General features: G+C 45.2%; 1 protein-coding gene across 1 annotated transcript in view; it reads left to right on the top strand.

Moving 5' to 3' along the window:
- The window catches only part of LOC118363490 (neuronal acetylcholine receptor subunit alpha-7-like), a 68,967-nt gene extending 46,604 nt beyond the window's left edge, over positions 1–22,363 (top strand). Inside the window, exons 6-10 of the mRNA XM_035744399.2 lie at positions 11,602–11,849; positions 12,059–12,253; positions 15,441–15,527; positions 18,662–18,771; positions 18,881–22,363. Of these exons, the coding sequence (XP_035600292.2) occupies positions 11,602–11,849; positions 12,059–12,253; positions 15,441–15,527; positions 18,662–18,771; positions 18,881–19,498 (1,258 nt within the window). The 3' untranslated portion in view covers positions 19,499–22,363. The remainder of the gene's footprint in view (positions 1–11,601; positions 11,850–12,058; positions 12,254–15,440; positions 15,528–18,661; positions 18,772–18,880) is intronic.
- Positions 22,364–24,096: the final 1,733 nt, after the last annotated feature.

The following is a 24,096-nucleotide window of genomic DNA, read 5'->3' as shown; positions in this document are numbered from 1 at the left end:
TGATAAACCAACAGCAACGGACCATCTGTGACCTGGCATCAGCCTGCCTGGAGGGACTGGAGGGACAGGACATGAATGTGGAATATGTTTACGGCTGTGTTTAGTCTGGAAGTCTCCCGAAGTGTGTGTACCTCTGTGTGTGTGTGTACCTCTGTGTGTGTGTGTTTCTCTCTGTGTGAGTGTGTGTGTATCTCTCTCTGTGTGCGTGTGTGTGAGTTAGCATTGAGATACAGTTGGGTATATGTGTTTTTAGACGTGCACAGTGTTTGGAATCAGGTCGGGTTTATTCTGTCTCATCTCTCTGTTCTTAACCCCTTTCTCCTGTTAGTGGGGAAAGCTTACAGAGATGTTATCTACTCCTCTTCACTTTGCCATGTAGGGCAAAACCACAAGTAAATGCACTGGCTAGACCATGTGAGAAAGAGAAATATATGGAGAGAGGTAGGCACACAGAGAAGTGAAGGAAGTTCAGTCCTTTTTTTAAGAGGGTTCATTCATAATGATTAACTGGGGGGTTCAAGCCCTGACTGCTGATTGGCTGACAGCTGTGGTATATCAGACTGTATACCACGGGTATGACAAAACATTTATTTTAACTGTTCTAATTACGTTGGTGACCAGCAACTACTACTACTACTGCTTCTGCTACTGCTAGTACTACTAATTTTAGCCACGCAATTAATTAACTTGATCTCCACTGTAAAAAGCGCCTAGACATTATCTCCGACATTTGCAAAAATTTAGTAATATTGTAATTCGATCTCCACAGTCTCCCGTATTAATGAATGTGTCGGCAGAGGAGAGAGGAATGCAGCTTTTCTCAGCCAGTCCAAATCACCAATCAGCATCCGAACTGGTAAAACAACATGAAATGTAGCTAGTTTGCTGTGTAGTTGGCCAGCAACCTGCAATGTTCCCGGAATGATCCACCAGCGCTTGTTTAGTTTAGCTTTACATGGCAGTCAATGGACATAGAACTAAAGACCAGAGAACACCTCAAATTACACTTGACAACCAGTGTTAGTGAATGTAGCATCAGGTAAAAAATACAAATAATAATAATAATCTTGCTTTTTAATGCTGGTAACTTGTCGGCTTCGCCTCGTGGCTATGACCACGTCACAGCCATGATAAAAATGTCATAACATATGGACTTGAATGTATTATTGCTTAATTACAATCTCCATGCGCGTACACACCCGGCACACACCACACACACACACACACACACACAACACCATACCATCACATGATCACAGGATTAAGGAGACAAACAACGGGTGTTTAATCCTGATTTTAAAAGCACTGCTGCATTTGGAAAAGGGATTACTTCTCTCCCCATCTCACCCCTCTTCTCTTCATCTAACCTGCTTCACTCCTCACTCACGTCCAAAAGGGTCAAAGTTAACAGGAAACATGCTTTTCATTCATGTAAAATGCGTCTGTTCTCTTCTATTCTTCATGCTCTCACAATTCTTTGGCGTGCACTCGTTTACGATGCTGTAAAGAAGGTACGTGACGGTTAGAGTCATTGGTTTGGGTCATGTGACGTAAACATCACAGATGTTGACGAATTTCACCGTAAGAGCAGAGTTAACCTTGTAGATCATGTCACGGCCCTGTAATAGAGGGGAGGAGGAGGAGAGGAGAACCCGTTTCAGTGTTGCTGAGGTTTAGCTTCCCCAAAAGGGAAGTTCAAATTTGCAGTCTGCTTCCATGATATCGACACACAAACACATAGAGACACACATTGACACAGCAGACGTTCGTGGCGTAACGTGCGCCATTAAACCTGCTCGTCATGAAAGCGTAAGCAATCACACGCCAGTCTAACAGCGGCGTATAGCAGAGGAACCCAGTCTCATTAGCATGCTTTTGAGGTGCGAAAACGCAATAACGAATGTATTCACTTCTATTGCGCTTAATTAACGAGAGCCTTAATGAGTCAATACATCCCATGTATCTCATCAAAAGACCATTTCAGTGTGGAGGGTTGTAATAGGCACAATGGAAGGATCAACAGCATGTGACAGATTATGCCTTCTTTTTCTGCATTCCATTTCATTCATTTCCCCTCTGAACGATCCCTTCGCATCTCAGTCTGTCTGGTATTCAGCCGCCGAGGGCTGGGGGATGAAAAGGAAGTTGAACACGACTCTGATTGCTGTTTGTTTGTGACTCAGCACAGAGCAGGATTTGACTTCAATGTGGTTGATTCCATTGATAAATTGCCATGAAGGAAACCTTGAATGGATCCTTATTAGTGACGTGCTTCGTAGACACTATGTGCTGAATGTAATGGCATGGGGGTGTGAAAGGCTATATGTCGTTGTATTACACAAAAACAATTCCAACATGACACGTATAGCTAATCTCAGGAAAAGGTTTACATTCACACTGAGCATTGTACACAGCCACATTTTATTATGGTATTGTACTATGGTACAAATACTATAGTACTATAGTGTTCTTGTGTACTAAAGTAGTATTTACAGTTTAATATCGTAAAAATACTGTGCATATACTATAGTAATTACTGTAGTGTTTTTGTGGACTAAAGGAGTATTTACAGTTTACCATAGTATAAATATTGAAGTGTATACTATAGTAACTACTGTAGTGTTTTTGTGGACTAAAGGAGTATTTACAGTTTACTATAGTATAAATATTGAAGTGTATACTATAGTAATTACTGTAGTGTTTTTGTGGACTAAAGGAGTATTTACAGTTTACCATAGTATAAATATTGAAGTGTATACTATAGTAATTACTGTAGTGTTTTTGTGGACTAAAGGAGTATTTACAGTTTACCATAGTATAAATATTGAAGTGTATACTATAGTAACTACTGTAGTGTTTTTGCAGACTGTAGTATACTGAACTATTTACTATAGAGTTTTTTGCGGACATTACTGTAGTATTCACAAGTGTTTTTGCGCCCTGTCGTATACTGTTGTATTTACTATAGTATTCTACAACATTCTATAGTAAGTACTACACATGATCGAAGGATATTAGTGTGTAGTATAGTATTCTACAGTACACTACAGTTTACTACATAATTCTATAGTAAGTACTGTCGTAATCTATAGTAAACTGTAGTGTGTTTTTCATGTGGGCACTGACAATTCTACAGTGACAAGTACACACATCTCACGCCATAACCTTGTGTAGATGTGGATCAGCATCAGACAGACTTTAATCACCATTAGATCACCATTAGATCAGTTACTACATGACTACATCTCCCTCGTCAGAGAAGGACAGGGCTAAAGTCAATGTTTTCATAGGGTCCATCAGACCAAGGACATCCAAGTCAAGGAGCCAGGCGGGACATGCACGCCGCACAGTAGTGTCTCTAGCCCTTGGCCGAAGCATACTCTCAAATAAATTGTAGTCATTTATAGCAGACGCTCTTATCCAGAGTGACTTACAGGAGCAATTAGGGTTAAGTGCTTTGCTGAAGGGCACATCGGCAGATTTTTCACCTCTAACTTTCGGTGGTCGGCCCAGCGCTCTTAACCTGCAAGGCCGCCTGCCGCTGTGACTATGACCGCAATGTGAACGGACACATTCCGTTTTTTAAAAAAAAGAGCGAGATAATCACTCTCTCTCTCTTCAAATCAAATCACATTTTATTTGTCACATGCGCCGAATACAATATTACCCGTGAAATGCTTACTTACAAGCCCGTAACAGACAGTGGCGTTTTAAGAAAAAAGAGTTAACATATTTACCCCCTCTTCCTTCTCTGTGCTGAAGATTGTGTGTATTTATACTGGCTGTCTCTTCTGCCCTCTGGTTGGAAGTTCCTTTCCATATCTCTTACTTCTCTCTTGCTTTCTCTGTGTGTCTTTCATTGGGTTTAATCTCTCTGTCTCTCTCTCTTGAGCTGCTCCATCTCATTACCACGCGTGCGTGGAGGTGCAAGAATGAGGTGTTGAGTAAGTGGAGAAGACAGCAAGGTGACTCACGTTCCCTGGTTGCAGAAACCTGTCACTACCTCCGTTGTTTGTCTGACCTCTGTGTGTCGCCAGAATGCTTTGTCCCCCTTCACTGTGCTCACATGTCTAGGACACATGTCTAGGGCTTCTCTCTCTCTCTGTGTGTGTGTGTGTCATTTAAACTATGTGCCCCCGCTCTCTGTGCCTTCTCTCAGGGGTATCACCTGTCCCATTGTGTGTTAACGCGCTTCTATCTTTGGGTTGTGTTTTGTCAGATTCTGGATTATGTTTATGTGTTGTTTGATGTTCCCTGTTTTGTGTGTGTGTGTGTGTGTGTGTGTGCATGCGCACTCTGGCACACACACTAGCTGATATGCGTGCTGATTGCAGTGGAACGGGGGCAGAAGCTTTCTGACACAATGAAGCAGAGGTCTGAATAATTCAATGAGCCAGGGATGGCAGCGACACACACAGCCCCAACAGCCCTGCACATGCAGCCCTATCTCCCCTGCCCCACAACACAGACACACACACACACACACACACGTCTCCTGCCCGACCAGCACAGATAACACACTGACACGAACGAGAAATTGATGACGCTACTAAACTCTGAAAAGGTAGATCATTCAACCTACTGAGTGGCGCAGGAAGGAGAGATAGGGAGACGAGGGTAATCAGCAAATCCTCTCTCAGGCTCGGCCTGTCACCGCGCTGAATGAGTGTGTAAACCTGAGGACTGTGTTCCCAGGCGCGTCTACGTTAGCGCTTGGGGTGTCTCGTGGTTGTCTGGGGGATAAGTGGTCGTTGATAGGGATCTGAATAGAACTGTCAGGTGACTTACTGGGTTTCCACTGCTGGGTTCCACTGCTGGGGATGGACCCCTGACAGAAGGGGAATGGAGGGTGGGCCCCATAGGACCCGCAGTGTTTGTGTGTTCGTTTCTGATACTGTGCTACCTGTGCTACCTGTGTTTTCGTGTGTCTGATCATATCTGATAATGGTTCATTCACACAGGTAAGATTCTACACCCAGTCGCTCCAACTTCAACTTCAGTCCCAGTCCCACCTAATCACTGGATCCATCCCCCAGCTCTAACCCTAGCATCATGTCCACATCCCGGTTCAACCCTAACCCCTAGCCTCAACCCTAATCCTAGTTTATGTCCACATCCCGGTTCAACCCTAACCCCTAGCCTCAACCCTAATCCTAGCATCATGTCCACATTCCGGTTCAACCCTAACCCCTAGCCTCAACCCTAATCCTAGCATCATGTCCACATCCCGGTTCAACCCTAACCCCTAGCCTCAACCCTAATCCTAGCTTCATGTCCACATCCCGGTTCAACCCTAGCCTCAACCCTAATCCTAGCTTCATGTCCACATCCTGGTTCAACCCTAACCCTAGCTTCATGTCCACATCCCGGTTCAACCCTAACCCTAGCCTCATGTCCACATCCCGGTTCAACCCTAACCCTAGCTTCATGTCCACATCCCGGTTCAACCCTAACCCTAGCCTCATGTCCACATCCCGGTTCAACCCTAATCCTAGCTTCATGTCCACATCCCGGTTCAACCCTAGCCTCAACCCTAATCCTAGCTTCATGTCCACATCCTGGTTCAACCCTAACCCTAGCTTCATGTCCACATCCCGGTTCAACCCTAACCTAGCTAGCCTCCTGGTTCAACCCTAATCCTAGCTTCATGTCCACATCCCGGTTCAACCCTAGCCTCAACCCTAATCCTAGCTTCATGTCCACATCCTGGTTCAACCCTAACCCTAGCTTCATGTCCACATCCTGGTTCAACCCTAACCCTAGCTTCATGTCCACATCCCGGTTCAAAACCTAGCCTCAACCTGGTTCAACCCTAATCCTAGCTTCATGTCCACATCCCGGTTCAACCCTAACCCTAGCTTCATGTCCACATCCCGGTTCAACCCTAATCCTACTTTCATGTCCACATCCTGGTTCAACCCTAATCCTAGCTTCATGTCCACATCCCGGTTCAACCCTAGCCTCAACCCTAATCCGAGCTTCATGTCCACATCCCGGTTCAACCCTAACCCCTAGCCTCAACCCTAACCCTAGCATCATGTCCACATCCCGGTTCAACCCTAACCCTAGCTTCATGTCCACATCCCGGTTCAACCCTAACCCTAGCTTCATGTCCACATCCCGGTTCAACCATAACCCTAGCCTCAACTCTAACCATAGCTTCATGCCCACATCTCGGTTCAACCCTAACCCTAACCCTAGCCTCAACTCTAACCCTAGCTTCATGCCCACATCCTGGTTCAACCCTAACCCTGGCTTCATGTCCACATCCTGGTTCAACCCTAACCATAGCTTCATGTCCACATCCTGGTTCAACTCTGACCCCTAGCCTCAACTCTAACCATAGCTTCATGCCCACATCTCGGTTCAACCCTAACCCTAGCCTCAACCCTAATCCTAGCATCATGTCCACATTCCGGTTCAACCCTCACCCCTAGCCTCAACCCTAATCCTAGCATCATGTCCACATCCCGGTTCAACCCTAACCCCTAGCCTCAACCCTAATCCTAGCTTCATGTCCACATCCCGGTTCAACCCTAGCCTCAACCCTAATGCTAGCTTCATGTCCATATCCTGGTTCAACCCTAACCCTAGCTTCATGTCCACATCCCGGTTCAACCCTAACCCTAGCCTCATGTCCACATCCCGGTTCAACCCTAACCCTAGCTTCATGTCCACATCCCGGTTCAACCCTAACCCTAGCCTCATGTCCACATCCCGGTTCAACCCTAATCCTAGCTTCATGTCCACATCCCGGTTCAACCCTAGCCTCAACCCTAATCCTAGCTTCATGTCCACATCCTGGTTCAACCCTAACCCTAGCTTCATGTCCACATCCCGGTTCAACCCTAATCCTAGCTTCATGTCCACATCCCGGTTCAACCCTAATCCTAGCTTCATGTCCACATCCTGGTTCAACCCTAATCCTAGCTTCATGTCCACATCCCGGTTCAACCCTAGCCTCAACCCTAATCCTAGCTTCATGTCCACATCCTGGTTCAACCCTAACCCTAGCTTCATGTCCACATCCCGGTTCAACCCTAACCCTAGCCTCATGTCTACATCCCGGTTCAACCCTAACCCTAGCTTCATGTCCACATCCCGGTTCAACCCTAACCCTAGCTTCATGTCCACATCCCGGTTCAACCCTAATCCTACTTTCATGTCCACATCCTGGTTCAACCCTAATCCTAGCTTCATGTCCACATCCCGGTTCAACCCTAGCCTCAACCCTAATCCGAGCTTCATGTCCACATCCCGGTTCAACCCTAACCCCTAGCCTCAACCCTAACCCTAGCATCATGTCCACATCCCGGTTCAACCCTAACCCTAGCTTCATGTCCACATCCCGGTTCAACCCTAGCCTCAACCCTAATCCTAACTTCATGTCTACATCCTGGTTCAACCCTAACCCTAGCTTCATGTCCACATCCCGGTTCAACCCTAATCCTAGCTTCATGTCCACATCCCGGTTCAACCCTAAACCTAGCTTCATGTCCACATCCCGGTTCAACCCTAACCCTAGCTTCATGTCCACATCCCGGTTCAACCCTAATCCTACCTTCATGTCCACATCCCGGTTCAACCCTAATCCTAGCTTCATGTCCACATCCTGGTTCAACCCTAATCCTAGCTTCATGTCCACATCCCGGTTCAACCCTAGCCTCAACCCTAATCCTAGCTTCATGTCCACATCCCGGTTCAACCCTAACCCCTAGCCTCAACCCTAACCCTAGCATCATGTCCACATCCCGGTTCAACCCTAACCCTAGCTTCATGTCCACATCCCGGTTCAACCCTAACCCCTAGCCTCAACCCTAACCCTAGCATCATGTCCACATCCCGGTTCAACCCTAACCCTAGCTTCATGTCCACATCCCGGTTCAACCCTAACCCCTAGCCTCAACCCTAACCCTAGCATCATGTCCACATCCCGGTTCAACCCTAACCCTGGCTTCATGTCCACATCCCGGTTCAACCCTAATCCTAGCTTCATGTCCACATCCCGGTTCAACCCTAATCCTAGCTTCATGTCCACATCCTGGTTCAACCCTAATCCTAGCTTCATGTCCACATCCCGGTTCAACCCTAACCCCTCGCCTCAACTCTAACCCTAGCTTCATGTCCACATCCTGGTTCAAACCTAACCCCTAGCCTCAACTCTAACCCTAGCTTCATGCCCACATCCTGGTTCAACCCTAACCCTGGCTTCATGTCCACATCCTGGTTCAATCCTAACCATAGCTTCATGTCCACATCCTGGTTCAACCCTGACCCCTAGCCTCAACTCTAACCATAGCTTCATGCCCACATCTCGGTTCAACCCTAACCCTAGCCTCAACCCTAACCCTAGCTTCATGTCCACATCCCTGTTCAACCCTAACCCTAGAACCAGATTGCGCTGTTCTGTGAAGGGAGTAGTACACAGTGTTGTACGAGATCTTCAGTTTCTTGGCAATTTCTTGCATGGAATAGCATTCATTTCTCAGAACAAAAATAGACTGACAAGTTTCAGAAGAAAGTTATTTGTTTCTGGCCATTTTGAGCCTGTAATCAAATGCAGAAATGCTTATGCTCCAGATACTCAGATACTCAACTTGTTTTCTAATGATCAATTAGCTTTTTAAAGTGATAAACTTGGATTCGCTAACACAACGTGCCATTGGAACACAGGAGTGATGGTTGCTGATAAAGGGCCTCTGTATGCCTGTGTAGATATTCCATGAAATATCAGCCTTTTCCCAGCCTTTTCCAGCAACAAAGGTAATTTACAACATTAACAATGTCTACACTGTATTTCTGATCAATTTGATGTTATTTTAATGGACAAAAAATGTGCTTTCTTTCAAAAACAAGGACATTTCTAAGTGACCCCAAACGTTTGAACGGTAGTGTATATAATTGAGTTTATAAAGCCGCATACAAACATGGTCTCTTTTTTTGTTTATCTGAGTAAGGCAGCTCCAAAATGCAGGTGTTTCAGCCTAGCTCAGTGCTTTCTGTGGTGGTGGGGCAAGCCAGCAGAAAATACGGAGCGTTGCGCCGTGTTCCGTCACTCATGGGGACGCTAGAAAATTCAAGCCCCTTGGATGCTGCCATAGAGTTACATTAGAAGTGCCCATCCAAGAAGGCTCAAGGTCTCCCGAGCTTTCAAGCGCCTCCAGCACACAGGTACTGTTGAGGCGAGTGACTCTGAACTTACAATGGCTAGCCCCAAGTCGTTCTTTTCTTGTACATTTTGTTATTTGCCTCATGACTCCTGCATGCTTTGTTGACTATGAGCTTTCTTGTTTACCCAACTGTGGGACAGACTATGTTTGTTCCCACACTCGGGACTCTGACTCTCTGTTGGTTACACAGACTTTTGGCCTCCCATCCTATTCCAACCACCTCTCGACGGCTTTGTATTCATGTTACCTGATACAATTGCTGTACAATATGATCTTGTAGCCATCTAATGCACATTCAAATGTCATAAATCAACCCTGCATAGATCTCCTAGTCCTCTGTCGTGCCTTGATTGTATTTCTGCTGATGATATCTGGAAATGTGCATGTACACCCATCTACTGTTGCTAGCCCCAAATCTGACTTCTGACTGTGCTCTGATATCTGCTTCACTGATTTCTGCTCTCAATAAAAGCCTAGGTTTACTGCACATTAACACTAGAAGCTTATTTCCTAAAATGGATCAATTGAAAGTGTGGGTTCACAGCTCCAATCCAGATGTGTTGGTCATTACTGAGACGTGGTTAAGGAAGAGTGTTTTGAATACTGATTCTAACCTTCCTGGTTATAACCTTTTTCGGAAAGATAGATCTTCCAAAGGTGGGTGAGTGGCCATCTTTACCATATAGCTCTTTGTTGACTGTTGCTGGGTGTTATCGTCCTCCATCAGCACCGGCCTGTACCCTTCCTGCTCTAAGCTCTCTCCTGGCCCCTTACACTAAGTCTGAATTTATCCTGATAGGTGACCAAAACTGGGATATGCTTAAACCCCCTGACCAAGTCCTAAAGCAATGGGACTCACTAAAGCTTTCTCAGATCATTGCAAAGCAATCATTGCAAAGCAATCAAAGTTTGATGACAAAATATGCCCACGAGGGACCGCTGCGCCAACTTCCTGTTCAAGTGAGCACAGCAAAACAAGAGGAGTCCAAAAATGTATTATATGCTGCTGCATAAATGATGTAATATGCCAGGGAGATATGTATACTGTAGCTTAGAAGGTAATACTAAGTGTATGTTGTGTAGTAAGATATTAGTAGCCCATGTGCCTCACCCTAATAATTTTGTTTATTTTCACCTCTTAATTTTGCCTACTTTTCTGACTTGGTGGTGCACATGTAGCCTATAACCTGTTTTTGAGAAATGTAATCATCAAATATTGTAAGAGCTTTCATTGTCTGCCTATATGCCCCCTTTATTTATCCTACAGTTCTGACTTTGTATGCAGGGAGAACACTGTAAGAACGTCCCATGTTCTGAATTCTTTTGCTGTACATTTCAAAAGTGCTGACCAAATAGTTATACTGACTATGTCCGTCCGAGCTCGCTCATTAATGTTTTAATCAAAATCACGGATTGCCTCTTACTGCTTGTCTTCCCCCTATGCCATAGTTTGTACATCTCAATTGTCTGAAAAAAAACCCCACATTTGTTAAAGCAAGTCAGCCATATCAGCTATATTTTTTTTAAAGGCAGTAAATGAGACTGAATGAATGGTTTCGCTGCCAGACAAGGCTCTGCTGATAGCCAGATGTAGCGGTGGTACGATGTTGGGAATGCTGTTGGGACTCTGCTGTCGAGACAGCTTTATGTAGGCCCTAACAGTTTGTGGGCACCGTTTGTCACTGTTATAGTGTAATTAGTTTATGTGTGTGTCAATGTAGATCTGTGTACGTTACTCACAGGGTGTGTGTGTTGACACAGGACAGGTTGTCTGACTGTTTTAACATCTCTAACTCGGGCTTTAGCTGACCTCTAAACACATATGTAATATGCTCTACCATAGAAATGTGTGTTTACAACAACCCAGTAGTCAGTAGCAGTGCTTCAGCCATAAACAGGCACAGCAGGCGAGCTGATAACTTATGAAGGACGACAGTGGTTTGTTTATTCCCTGACTGTCGCTGCATGTTTAACATCTTATGACATCATCAGCTCACCTGGGCATCACCTCTGGTCCTGTGTTGGCTGGTCCACAGCTAGCCATGCATAACACTTCACTGAACATTACTGTGACAGGTTGGGCTGAGGCAGCAAAGACTCACACGCACCCAGGCACGCACGCTCGCACACACATACCACCACTTTCACTCTAGACCTGCTTGTCTTTTATCATGCTTTACTTAACAGGTAGAATTACTTATTTCCTCTCTCTCTCTCTCTCTCTCTCTCTCTCTCTCTCTCTCTCTCTCTCTCTCTCTCTCTCTCTCTCTCTCTCTCTCTCTCTCTCTCTCTCTCTCTCTCTCTCTCTCTCTCTCTCTCTCTCTCTCTCACACAAATACATCACAAATATACAAGTAACACTTTTTGACTTGGATCTGTTGAGATGTCACAGGTTAAAGGGATGCATCGCTCTCTCTCCTTCTCCCTGCAGCGCCGATGAGAGATTTGATGCCACCTTCCACACCAACGTGCTGGTCAATGCGTCGGGTTACTGCCAGTACATCCCCCCGGGCATCCTGAAGAGTACCTGCTATATTGATGTGCGCTGGTTCCCCTTCGACGTCCAGAAGTGTGACCTGAAGTTTGGCTCGTGGACCCACAACGGCTGGCTGCTGGACCTGCAGATGCTGGATGTGGACACGTCTACCTACATACCCAATGGAGAGTGGGACCTCGTGGGTACGATGTGGTTAATCTCTCTCTCAGCATGTATGTCCATGCCTCTGTCATTATCTCTATAGAGGTGGGTGGGAATGGGGTTGTGTGTTTGGTTCGTACTTGTGTGTGTCAAAGAAAATGTGAACAGTCCATCGTTGAATCAATGTAAATGCAGTGATTTTGAATCCCCCCTCTGTGTTTCTTAATGTGTGTGTGTGTGTGTCTCCTAGGAGTCCCTGCCAAGCGTAATGAGCTGTACTATGACTGCTGTAAGGAGCCCTACCCTGACGTCACCTTCACCGTCACCATGCGAAGACGAACCCTCTATTACGGTCTCAACCTGCTCATCCCCTGTGTCCTCATCTCTGGCCTGGCCCTGCTGGTCTTTCTGCTGCCCGCCGACTCCGGAGAGAAGATCTCCCTGGGTAAGGAAGGAACGCCGGGAAGCCATCTTGGATTTTTGTATGTTACGGAGTACTATCTATACTGGACTTCTGTCAGGTTTATTAATAGATATCGCAGGGTCAGCAGTTACCTGTAATCTCTTCCAATTGGTAACTTGCCTAAACTGTCAGTCTAACAAGTCAGTTTAGCCAAGAGGTTATAAGTCTGACAATCTTATCTCGCTCGCTCTACCAGAATTTTGCCGGAGGTACAGCCGACTAGTGCTTTCTAACGCTACTGTACCTAGCAAAACATTTTTTTTATTATCATTTTTTTTTACAAATTAATATTTGGGGTCAAAGTATCGATATAATATTGTCCAAAATATTATTGCGATATGTAACTGTATACATATTTCAAATCAAAGTGTATTTGTCACATGTGCCGAATACAACAGGTGTAGAGTTAAATGCTTGCTTACAGGCTCTAACCAATATTGCAAAAAAGGTATTAGGTGAACAATAGGTAAGTAAAGAAATAAAAACACCAGTAAAAGACAGGCTATATACAGTAGAGAGGCTATATACAGTAGAGGCTATATACAGTAGGGGCTATATACAGTAGAGGCTATATACAGTAGAGGCTATATACAGTAGAGAGGCTATATACAGTAGAGGCTATATACAGTAGAGGCTATATACAGTAGAGGCTATATACAGTAGAGAGGCTATATACAGTAGAGGCTATATACAGTAGAGGCTATATACAGTAGAGAGGCTATAAACAGTAGAGAGGCTATAAACAGTAGAGGGCTATATACAGTAGAGGCTATATACAGTGGAGAGGCTATATACAGTAGAGGCTATATACAGTAGAGAGGCTATATACAGTAGAGGCTATATACAGTAGAGGCTATATACAGTAGAGGGCTATATACAGTAGAGGCTATATACAGTAGAGGCTATATACAGTAGAGGCTATATACAGTAGAGAGGCTATAAACAGTAGAGGCTATAAACAGTAGAGGCTATATACAGTAGAGGCTATATACAGTAGAGGCTATATACAGTAGAGGCTATATACAGTAGAGGCTATATACAGTAGAGAGGCTATATACAGTAGAGGCTATATACAGTAGAGGCTATATACAGTAGAGGCTATATACAGTAGAGGCTATATACAGTAGAGAGGCTATATACAGTAGAGAGGCTATATACAGTAGAGGCTATATGTGTGGCTGTCTGTGGCTGTCTCGTCGTTGTCGGTGATCACTGTTGTCGTCTGCAAGCTTAATGATGGTGTCGGAGTTGTGCCTGGCCATGCAGTCGTGGGTGAACAGGGAGTACAGGAGAGGACTGAGCACGCTCCCCTGGGGAGCTCCAGTGTTGAGGATCAGCGTGGCAGATGTGTTGCTACCTACCCTCACCACCTGGGGGTGGCCCGTTAGGAAGTCCAGGATCCAGTTGCAGAGGGAGATGTTTAGTCCCAGGATCCTTAGCTTAGTGATGAGCTTTGCGGGTACTATGGTGTTGAACGCTGAGCTGTAGACAATGAATAGCATTCTCACATAAGTGTTCCTTTTGTCCAGGTGGGAAAGGGCAGTGTGGAGTGCAATAGAGATTGTATCATCTGTGGATCTGTTTGGGCGGTATGCAAATTGGAGTGGGTCTAGGGTTTCTGGGATAATGGGTTTGATGTGAGCCATTGCCAACCTTTCAAAGCACTTCATGGCTACGGACATGAGTGCTACGGGTCTGTAGTCATTTAGGCAGGTTGCCTTTGTGTTCTTGGGCACAGGGACTATGGTTGTTTGCTTGAAACATGTTGGTATTACAGACTCAATCAGGAACATGTTGAAAATGTCAGTGAAGACACCTGCCAATTGGTCAGCACATGCCCGGAGCACACGTCCTGGTAATCCGTCTGGCCCCGAAGCCTTGTGTATGTTGACCTGTTGAAAGGTCTTACTCACGTCGGCTATCGGAGAGTGTGAGCACACAGTTGTCCGGAACAGCTGATGCTCTCATGCATGCCTCAGTGTTGCTTGCCTCGAAGCGAGCATAGAAGTGATTTAGCTCGTCTGGTAGGCTCGTGTCACTGGGCAGCTCACGGCTGTGCTTCCCTTTGTAGTTTGTAATAGTTTGCAAGCTCTGCCACATAAGACGAGCATTGGAGCCGGTGTAGTATGATTCAATCTTAGCCCTGTATTGACGCTTTGGCTGTTTGATGGTTCGTCGCAGGGCATACCAGGATTTCTTGTAAGCTTCCGGGTTAGAGTCCCGCACCTTGAAAGCGTCAGCTGTACCCTTTAGCTCAGTGCGAATGTTGCCTGTAATCCATGGCTTCTGGTTGGGGTACGTACGGTCAGTCACTGTGGGGACGACATCCTCAATGCACTTATTGATAAAGCCAGTGACTGATGTGTTGTACTCCTCAATGTCATCGGAAGAATCCCGGAACATGTTCCAGTCTGTAATAGCAAAGCAGTCCTGTAGTTTAGCATCTGCTTCATCTGACCACTTTTTTATAGACCGAGTCACTGGTGCTTCCTGCTTTAATTTTTGCTTGGAAGAAGGAATCAGGAGGATAGAGTTGTGCTCGGATTTACCAAATGGAGGGCGAGGGAGAGCTTTGTATGCGTCTCTGTGTGTGGAGTACAGGTGATCTAGAATTGTTTTCCCTCTGGTTGCACATTTAACATGTTGATAGAAATTTGGTAGAACTGATTTAAGTTATTTTCCCCGATCACTAATAGAAATGTGTGTTTACAACAACCCAGTAGTCATTAGCAGTGCTTCAGCCATAAACAGGCACAGCAGGCGAGCTGATTACTTATGAAGGACGACAGTGGTTTGTTTATTCCCTGACTGTCGCTGCATGTTTAACATCTTATGACATCATCAGCTCACCTGGGCATCACCTCTGGTCCTGTGTTGGCTGGTCCACAGCTAGCCATGCATAACACTTCACTGAACATTACTGTGACAGGTTGGGCTGAGGCAGCAAAGACTCACACGCACCCAGGCACGCACGCTCGCACACACCCCCCCTTTCTCTCTAGACCTGCTTGTCTTTTATCATGCTATACTTAACAGATATAATGACTTATTCTTGCTCTCTCTCTCACTTTCTCTTTCTCACTTTCTCCCTCTCGCTTTTTCTCTCTGTCTGTCTCTGTCTCGCTCTCTCTCTGCCTCTCTCTCTCTGTCTCTCTCCGTCTCTCTCCAGGTATCACGGTCTTGCTCTCTCTAACAGTCTTCATGCTACTGGTTGCTGAGATCATGCCCGCCACCTCAGACTCTGTGCCTCTCATCGGTGGGTTCTGTGTGTGTGTGTGTGTGTGTGTGTGTGTGTGTGTGTGTGTGTGTGTGTGTGTGTGTGTGTGTGTTATATACATTACCCTCTGTCCTCTTATGGTTTCGTTTGATTGGCTGTGCATTAGTGAGTGTAAAGCCAGAGAGTGTGTGTTTGTATTAATGTGTGTGTGCAAATCTTGTGTTAATGTGTATGTTTATACAGTCTGTGATCCTCTGAGGGCCTCGCTAGGTTTGACTAAGCGGTACATTAATACCTTATTAATGTCATTGAGGGCTGAGAGCCTATGTACTAGGGTGTCCAATCAAAATCATACAGTACCAATCAAAAGTTTGGACACACCTACTCATTCAAGGGTTTTTCTTTATTTTTACTATTTTCTACATTGTAGAATAATAGTGAAGACATCAAAACTATGAAATAACACATATGTAATCATGTAGTAACCAAACAATTAGCCAGCCTTTGCCTTGATGACAGTTTTTCACACTCTTGGCATTCTCTCAACCACCTTCACCTGGAATGCTTTCCCAACAGTCTTGAAGGAGTTCCCACATATGCTGAGCACTTGTTGGCTGCTTTTACTTCACTCTGCGGTCCAACTCATCCCAAATACATCTCAATTGGGTTGAGGTCAGGTGATTGTGGAGGCCAGGTCGTCTGATGCAGCACCATATCACTCTCCTTCTTGGTCAAACAGTCATTACACAGCCTGGAGGTGTGTTTTGGGTCATTGTCCAGTTGAAAATCAAATGTTAGTCCCACTAAACTCAAACCAGATTGGATGTGAAATGTCAATGGAGCACTGAGCATATACTCTACCAAGCCTTTTTGTTTTCAAAGCCCTTTACATTGATTATCAAAAAGAAGGGAGGACCAAGGCACTCTGCATATCATTAATTAAAATGCCTTTATTTGTATGGCTTTGTTCAATGGAAACAAAATGTCAAAAATCTGACGCGTTTCGGCTGCATCAGATTATTTTTCACCATTCCATCTATTCCGCTCCAGCTATTACCACGAGTCCGTCCTCCCCAATGAATGTGCCACCAGCCTCCTGTGATATACGCCCAGTATGTCAGTGTCAATCCCTTAATGTTATGATGGAGCAGGACGGTGTTGTAACTGACGGACAATGGCGATGATACTGTCACCGTTATTAGTAGGCTGTGACAAGCCAGGCTCCCCGAGAGGAGAGGATGAGGAGCAAGCCAGGCTCCCCTTGAGGAGAGGAAGAAGGGCAAGCCAGGCTCCCCGTGAGGAGAGGATGAGGAGCAAGCCAGGCTCCCCTTGAGGAGAGGAAGAAGGGCAAGCCAGGCTCCCCGTGAGGAGAGGAAGAAGAGCAAGCCAGGCTCCCCGTGAGGAGAGGGAGAAGAGCAGAACGGAAGGCTGGATGGAGGGAGGGAGGGAGATGAGTAACCTTTAGGGGCTAAAGTTCTGAGAGAGAACTTCAAAGGCTTCAGCTGCTGCGATGAGACACTCGTGATATGAGGGTAAAACGCTCACTAATTCAGCCATCAGCTCTCTGGTGTGGAGGCTCATGAGGAGTGTATGTGTGTGTCTGTGTCTGTCGACCTATGCAGGTTCTATGCATCTTCCTGCAAAATAGTCCTACATTTGTTTACCATGTATATATCTGTGCATTTGTATTAGCGCCAGAAACTGTTAGTTGTGTTTATGACGTAATCAATTAGATTTGATGTCCCATTGACCAGCAGGGAGGCTCAGCGCTCAAAAACTTTGAGGAGTCAAATAAAAATGAATGATGCCCGTTTTTTCTATGAACTACACAGCGCGTTTGTCTGCCAGTGAGTTATACTCCAGAAGATGCCTGTACATTTCAGTCTGTTTATACATTATACATCAGTGTTTCTCACTCCTGCTGCTAGAAGGCCATAGTGTTTGCAGGCTTTTGTTCCAGACCAGCACTAACACACCTGATCCGTCAAATCCACGTTGATGATTAGTCGATTGGTTGAATGTGTTTTTTGGGCCTCGAGACACTGAACCACAGTCGGGGTACTGATGAGGTCCCACTATACCCAAAAAGTGGTAACGTCAGCACCCTCTCTCACCCCCCCCCCCCATCCTACCCTTCCCTGGCCTGATCCATCTCTGTGTGTCTCACTCGAACACACTCATGTAGATTTGTGTGTGTGTGTGAATGTGAAGCTGCTGACAGGCTCCGATGGGGATGGGCTGGGTAGAGTTCTAAGTGAAGGGCAGTGTTAGTCAGCACTCTGTAGGTCTGTAGGGGCATCTCTGCGCTTCCCACCTCCACTCTGCTGGATTAGACTCTGGCAGGACTGCTATCTGGTGTCTTCATCCAACTCTCCCTTATTAGAATCCAACTCTTCTCCTGGATCCACCTCCTCCTCTTTCTCATACTTATCTTAGTTTGTGTTCTGCTTCCGTGTTTTCCTCCTCCTCTTTTCTCCTGCTCTCTCCCTTACCTTTCACCATACTCTTCCTCTGTCTTCTCTATTTCACTCCTCCTCCACTTCCTCTCTTCCTCCCTCCTCCTTCTCCCTCCTCATCTTCCTCTTCCTTCCCATCTTCCTCATCTTCCTCTTCCTAAGCTGACTAGGATAGCCCTAACCCCTGATCCCACAGTGGGTCATGTGCACTTTGCCCTGCTAGCATTTCTTCTTGTCTGAACTGTTTAGCGGTTGTTTGCTAACAGAGAGAGGGAGGGGTGTGTGACTGGCCTGGGAGGCAGCTACAGAGCTGAGATATTTGGGTAAGAACAGTGTTGAGTTAACGCTTGAATGGGGTGAAGCTCCCCTCACATCCCTCCCTGCCTCCCCCCAGTCCCTCCCCTGAGAGAACCCATTCATGATGTGCCCTCAATGACTCGGCAATAAAGCTCGGTGTTGTTGGCCTTCTCTTCTGTTTTACTGCTGTTATTTTATTGGGTTGCTTGATTTTCCACTGATATACAAAGACACACTCAACTGGCGACCTATTCATTACATTACATTTACATTTACATTTATTCCCTATTGAGTGCACAGCTTTTGCCATGACAAGTGGCATTTGGGACACACAATCTCCTTTTTCTTTTGGTCAGTGTCTGTATCACGTGTGATGTTACTGTGTTAATGTTTGATGTGGTTGTGGCTTTTGTTTTGTAGCTCAGTACTTTGCCAGTACAATGATGATAGTGGGTCTGTCTGTGGTGGTGACTGTTCTGGTCCTGCAGTTCCATCACCATGACCCACAGGGCGGCAAGATGCCCAGATGGGTGAGTCCTGCTCCCAGTCTTCATCGTATCCCTCATCATCATTATCGTTATCATCATCGTCGCCATTGTGTGTGTGTCTCAGTCTCAACCCCCTCTTCTCTCTGTCCAGGTCAGAGTGGTGCTGTTGAACTGGTGTGCCTGGTTTCTGCGAATGAAACAGCCAGGTGAGGAGCGCAAACCCGCTGGCTACCAGTACGGCCACCCTCCCCAGCAACATTCCAGCGCCAGCTCCATCGAGATGGGACCTATAGGCACCGTGATGGGCCTCACCCCGCCCCTCTCCCAGGCCCCCTGCCCCACTGGCACTTCCAACGGCAGCATGAGCCTCTACTTCAGCTACAACGCTGTGGAGAGCCCCCGCTGTCCCACCTCCAGCGACTCCGGCGTGGCGTCGGGGGGACTGGCCCAAGGGACCACCTGCGAGGAGGCTGAGCCCCCGGGGGGAGGTGCTGGAAGAGGGAGAGGAGGTGGTGGAGGAGGAGGGGGGTTGATCTTTACTCCTCCGGAAGTCTTTCAGATCCTGGAGGAGGTGTCGTATATCGCCCAGCGCTTCAGGGACCAGGATGAGGAAGTGGCGATCTGCAGCGAGTGGAAGTTTGCTGCTGCCGTGGTGGACAGGCTGTGTCTGGTGGCCTTCACTCTGTTCTCCATCATCGGCACCTTCACCATCCTCATGTCTGCTCCCAACTTCTTGGAGGCCGTCACCAAGGACTATCTAAAGAAATAGTGTCAATATATTAAACCGTATAGGCCAGTTTCCCCAAACACAGTGTTGTGTCTTTGGCTATGCCGGATTAAGTGATATGACATGCTATTCTATAAAATAATTTATCCGTAATTAATATTACCTGATTGAGCTAATCATGTAAATTTAATTAACTAGAGTCGGGGCACCACAAAATAATATTTATAGAGCTGTTATCTTCCAAATAAAGACCTAGTAATATTTGACATCAATAGCAGTCAATATTAATCGTCACGGTAATTCAGTCTCATCTGAAAGTTGTAAATTCTTGGTTATCTTCATGAACCCTGGCTAACAAGTTGAATCAGTTGAAAATTGGGTTTAATTATTTATTTACTAAATACCTAACTAATCACACAGAATTACACATACACGTAATTAATCATAACTTGATTACAAATTACGTCGGGCGGAACAGTTACGACAGCTTTTTACACAAAATAAAAGGGGCTGGGTTTGAGTGAAAGAGCAGGAAGACTGAGGAACAAAGGGCGAAGCTGTGCTATCGTAAATACAATATCTTAAGTATTATAAATTACCGCCCATTTGGAAAAGGAAAATGCTATAAATATTTATCTGAGCTGCGCTTCAGTAGGTTGGTGGTAGATGGAAGGCCGTGTTGCCAAACTTTGTCCTTTGAAGAATGTCTCTGGTGGTCAATTGCATACGTTGTAGTAACGTAGTTTTGTGATAGACGGGATACTCTGTCTGTTCCTTCCTGACCCTCGTTTGCAGCGGCTGTTGCTAACTCAACGGCTTGGCGGTATCACTTCTGTAGTGAATAAGAGTTCAAAGTTCATACCATTCGCAATTATTATCTGTTATTATCTGAACCATTCTGACATCGGACCGTCGTCCTCACATCCTCGGAACAGAAGGTTATATTGACGTCAAGGCTTTATATAGGAAGGGAGAAACGGGGTGTGTTTCATAGTTTACAACCTATGTCTCTTCACGTGGGCGGGCCACTGAGTAGGGCCTAATTCACTCATGAAAACCCAAATCTCACATTTTAGAAGCTAAAATCACATTTCATCCCATCACGAATAATTTCATATTCAAACATTTAAATTGAACAACAATTCCATGTGAATCCAATAACTCTGATGTGTAAACTTTCTACTGTAGAGTTTATGTCATCTTATCATTGATGAGAATGTCTCAGATGACAACCGAACTGACATAATATTCATTAAGTACCACCGCATATGTTCAATTGGTCGGATTACTAGAATATAGTTCATTTCCCCCCACCTTCTGATGTTCCCAGAATCTCTGTTAACCAAGGTGTTTGCAAATGTAACATCAGTAGGGTAGAGAGAGGGAAAAAGGGGGGGAAGAGGTATTTATGACTGTCATAAACCTACCCCCAGGCCAACGTCATGACAACAGATTAGGCCTAGGTCTGGACTAAGAACCACTTTCAATGGAGAATCTCCATTCGGCATGCATTGTAGTACAGGACTAGGCCAATGCTGTGTATGGGAAACAAGCCTTACATGTTCTATCCAGATTACTCTGGAGTATATTTGAGAAAATGGATTTTAATGTAAATAGATGTACACTGAACATCAATGCAAGGGTTCTCCATAGTCCGTCTCCTCTGCTTGGATCCAGCTTAACTGAGGTTGTTCCTGTTTGTTGCCATGCCATCCAGATATCTCATTATAATATCAACTTGACCTTTGATCTTTGGATTCCTGGGTATGCATTCCACGACCTTTAGAGCTTTACTGGACTTTCTGGACTTTGTGACATTATGTAGCATTGTTAAAGTAACTGTGTAAATACAGAGATGTTTCACTGTGACCAGGACCTTCTTATCGTATTCTAACCATTTTACTTTCACTATATTATACGTTTGTGTACTGTACATACCCACGGTTTACATTTTGCTTGTCGATTCTAAATAGCAGCTAACTTTGTCACGGGTGTAGAAGTAGTTGGGTGTCCTCTAGGTCCACAAATGACGTCATTAACTCTGACATTGACTGTGCCACTCTATGATAACATTGAGTGATTTGTGACGTCATGGCGTAAGAAGAGGACTCAACCTTCAACAACCTGCAACAACAGGAGCTATGGAAACAAACCACTGGACAAAGACATGACCATGCGACTATCAGTGGATACTGAACTACTGCACCGGCTGCTAGATGGAAGAAACTCCTGCTGAGACGGAGGCTGTCCTGATATAAAAAGGTGGTGGGTAGCCTAGCGGTTAAGAGTGTTGGGCCAGTAACCGAAAGGTTGCTGGTTCGAATCTCCCGAGCCGACTAGGTGAAACATCTGTCGATGTGCCCTCTGGATAAGAGCGTCTGTTAAATGACTAAAATGTAGTATGGACACCGTAATGCCCCCATACATCAGATAACTACAGTAGACCCATGTAGTATTAGTAATTGCAATCAGTTGATATGACATGTGTTGTATATAGGGGAATGGATATAGTGGTGTTACATTAACATGGAGGATGTCTGTCTCTCGTGATAACATCTGACCTCGTAGAGGTCACTATGACTAAAGATCACAGGGGCTGACTCTTCCTGTTTTTATTGATTGAAACAAACTCAGATGTCATGTTTTGTTTTAATGTGGTATTATTATCCATAAAGACCATGGTATATGAAAGCTCTCAGGGCAGATAGTTAAGTGACTTATCGACTGCCTGTCATGTCAGAGAGTAAGTCCGTGTCTGTCTTTTTCTATTAATAACCATTGTTACTGTGTACTGAACATATTCCCCCCACCCCACAGTCAGTCTTCCTCTGTTGTATCGGTTGTCACACTGCTGTCCTTCTATTCCTGTGATTTCGTTGCACTTCCCTAATAAATCCCCCATGTAGCCTAAGAAAAGATCAACCTGGACTATCCATATGTACATGAATGTGACAGGAGATGGTCTGACTGGGTGTATATGTGACCGATCGCCTTGATTTGTCTTATGTAGCACAATTTGAAACGTTTTTTTTAAAAACAGTTGATAAAAGCAGAGAATCAGAGCTACAAAATGGTATGTCGTACACTGCATTTGAGGAACAATGGGAAAGTAATTCTGCTTTGAAAGTTGACAAGCTTGTAACTTCACTTTTGAGAAAATGGCCTTTGAATGTTTTGGTATCTAGTGAAGAGCTCTACTTTGTCTACACCCATTCAGCATCATTCACACCCTCTTAAGCTTTTGCCCCACCCATCTCTTCTGGTTGATCAGAGTGTTCTGTCCTAATAACAACAGTCAAGCGATCAAGCTAACTGGCTAACTTTGGCTAGCTTGCTAGGTACTTCCAGACACAAACGAGAGAACTGCTCGCCATAGCAGAGCTGGATAGGCTGTTTTTTGTTTGTTATCCAGAGCGTTGATGAATCAAACCGTGCTGCTGGCAACAATTTACTCTCTTTTGCGAACGTTTATGGGTGTTGAGCGTTCGTAAATTCGTCAGTTATTCTGCGATCTGGCGCACAGACGAGAGTGCTCTGAAATCGGAGTAGATAGCCAGAGCGGATTTACCAGCTACGTTTATCAACAGTTGTCGCAGTGGCATTCTATTGAAATAGTTACTTGCATAGTCTTTTGTTAAGCATGTATGAACTACATATTTTGTAATTTTTTTATTTTTTTATTTCACCTTTATTTAACCAGGTAGGCTAGTTGAGAACAAGTTCTCATTTGCAACTGCGACCTGGCCAAGATAAAGCATAGCAGTGTGAACTGTCAACACAGAGTTACACATGGAGTAAACAATTAACAAGTCAAGAACACAGTAGAAAAAAAGGGGAGTCTATATACAATGTGTGCAAAAGGCATGAGGAGGTAGGCGAATAATTACAATTTTGCAGATTAACACTGGAGTGATAAATGATCAGATGGTCATGTACAGGTAGAGATATTGGTGTGCAAAAGAGCAGAAAAGTAAATAAATAAAAACAGTGTGGGGATGAGGTAGGTGAAAATGGGTGGGCTATTTACCAATAGACTATGTACAGCTGCAGCGATCGGTTAGCTGCTCAGATAGCTGATGTTTGAAGTTGGTGAGGGAGATAAAAGTCTCCAACTTCAGCGATTTTTGCAATTCGTTCCAGTCACAGGCAGCAGAGTACTGGAACGAAAGGCGGCCAAATGAGGTGTTGGCTTTAGGGTTGATCAGTGAGATACACCTGCTGGAGCGCATGCTACGGATGGGTGTTGCCATCGTGACCAGTGAACTGAGATAAGGCGGAGCTATACCTAGCATGGACTTGTAGATGACCTGGAGCCAGTGGGTCTGGCGACGAATATGTAGCGAGGGCCAGCCGACTAGAGCATACAAGTCGCAGTGGTGGGTGGTATAAGGTGCTTTAGTGACAAAACGGATGGCACTGTGATAAACTGCATCCAGTTTGCTGAGTACAGTGTTGGAAGCAATTTTGTAGATGACATCGCCGAAGTCGAGGATCGGTAGGATAGTCAGTTTTACTAGGGTAAGCTTGGCGGCGTGAGTGAAGAAGGCTTTGTTGCGGAATAGAAAGCCGACTCTTGATTTGATTTTCGATTGGAGATGTTTCATATGAGTCTGGAAGGAGAGTTTGCAGTCTAGCCAGAC

This window comes from Oncorhynchus keta, chromosome 30, assembly GCF_023373465.1.
Source record: "Oncorhynchus keta strain PuntledgeMale-10-30-2019 chromosome 30, Oket_V2, whole genome shotgun sequence".
Lineage (NCBI taxonomy): Eukaryota > Metazoa > Chordata > Actinopteri > Salmoniformes > Salmonidae > Oncorhynchus > Oncorhynchus keta.
Note: the sequence above shows the minus strand (reverse complement) of the source record. Positions and strands in the feature narration are given on the sequence as shown.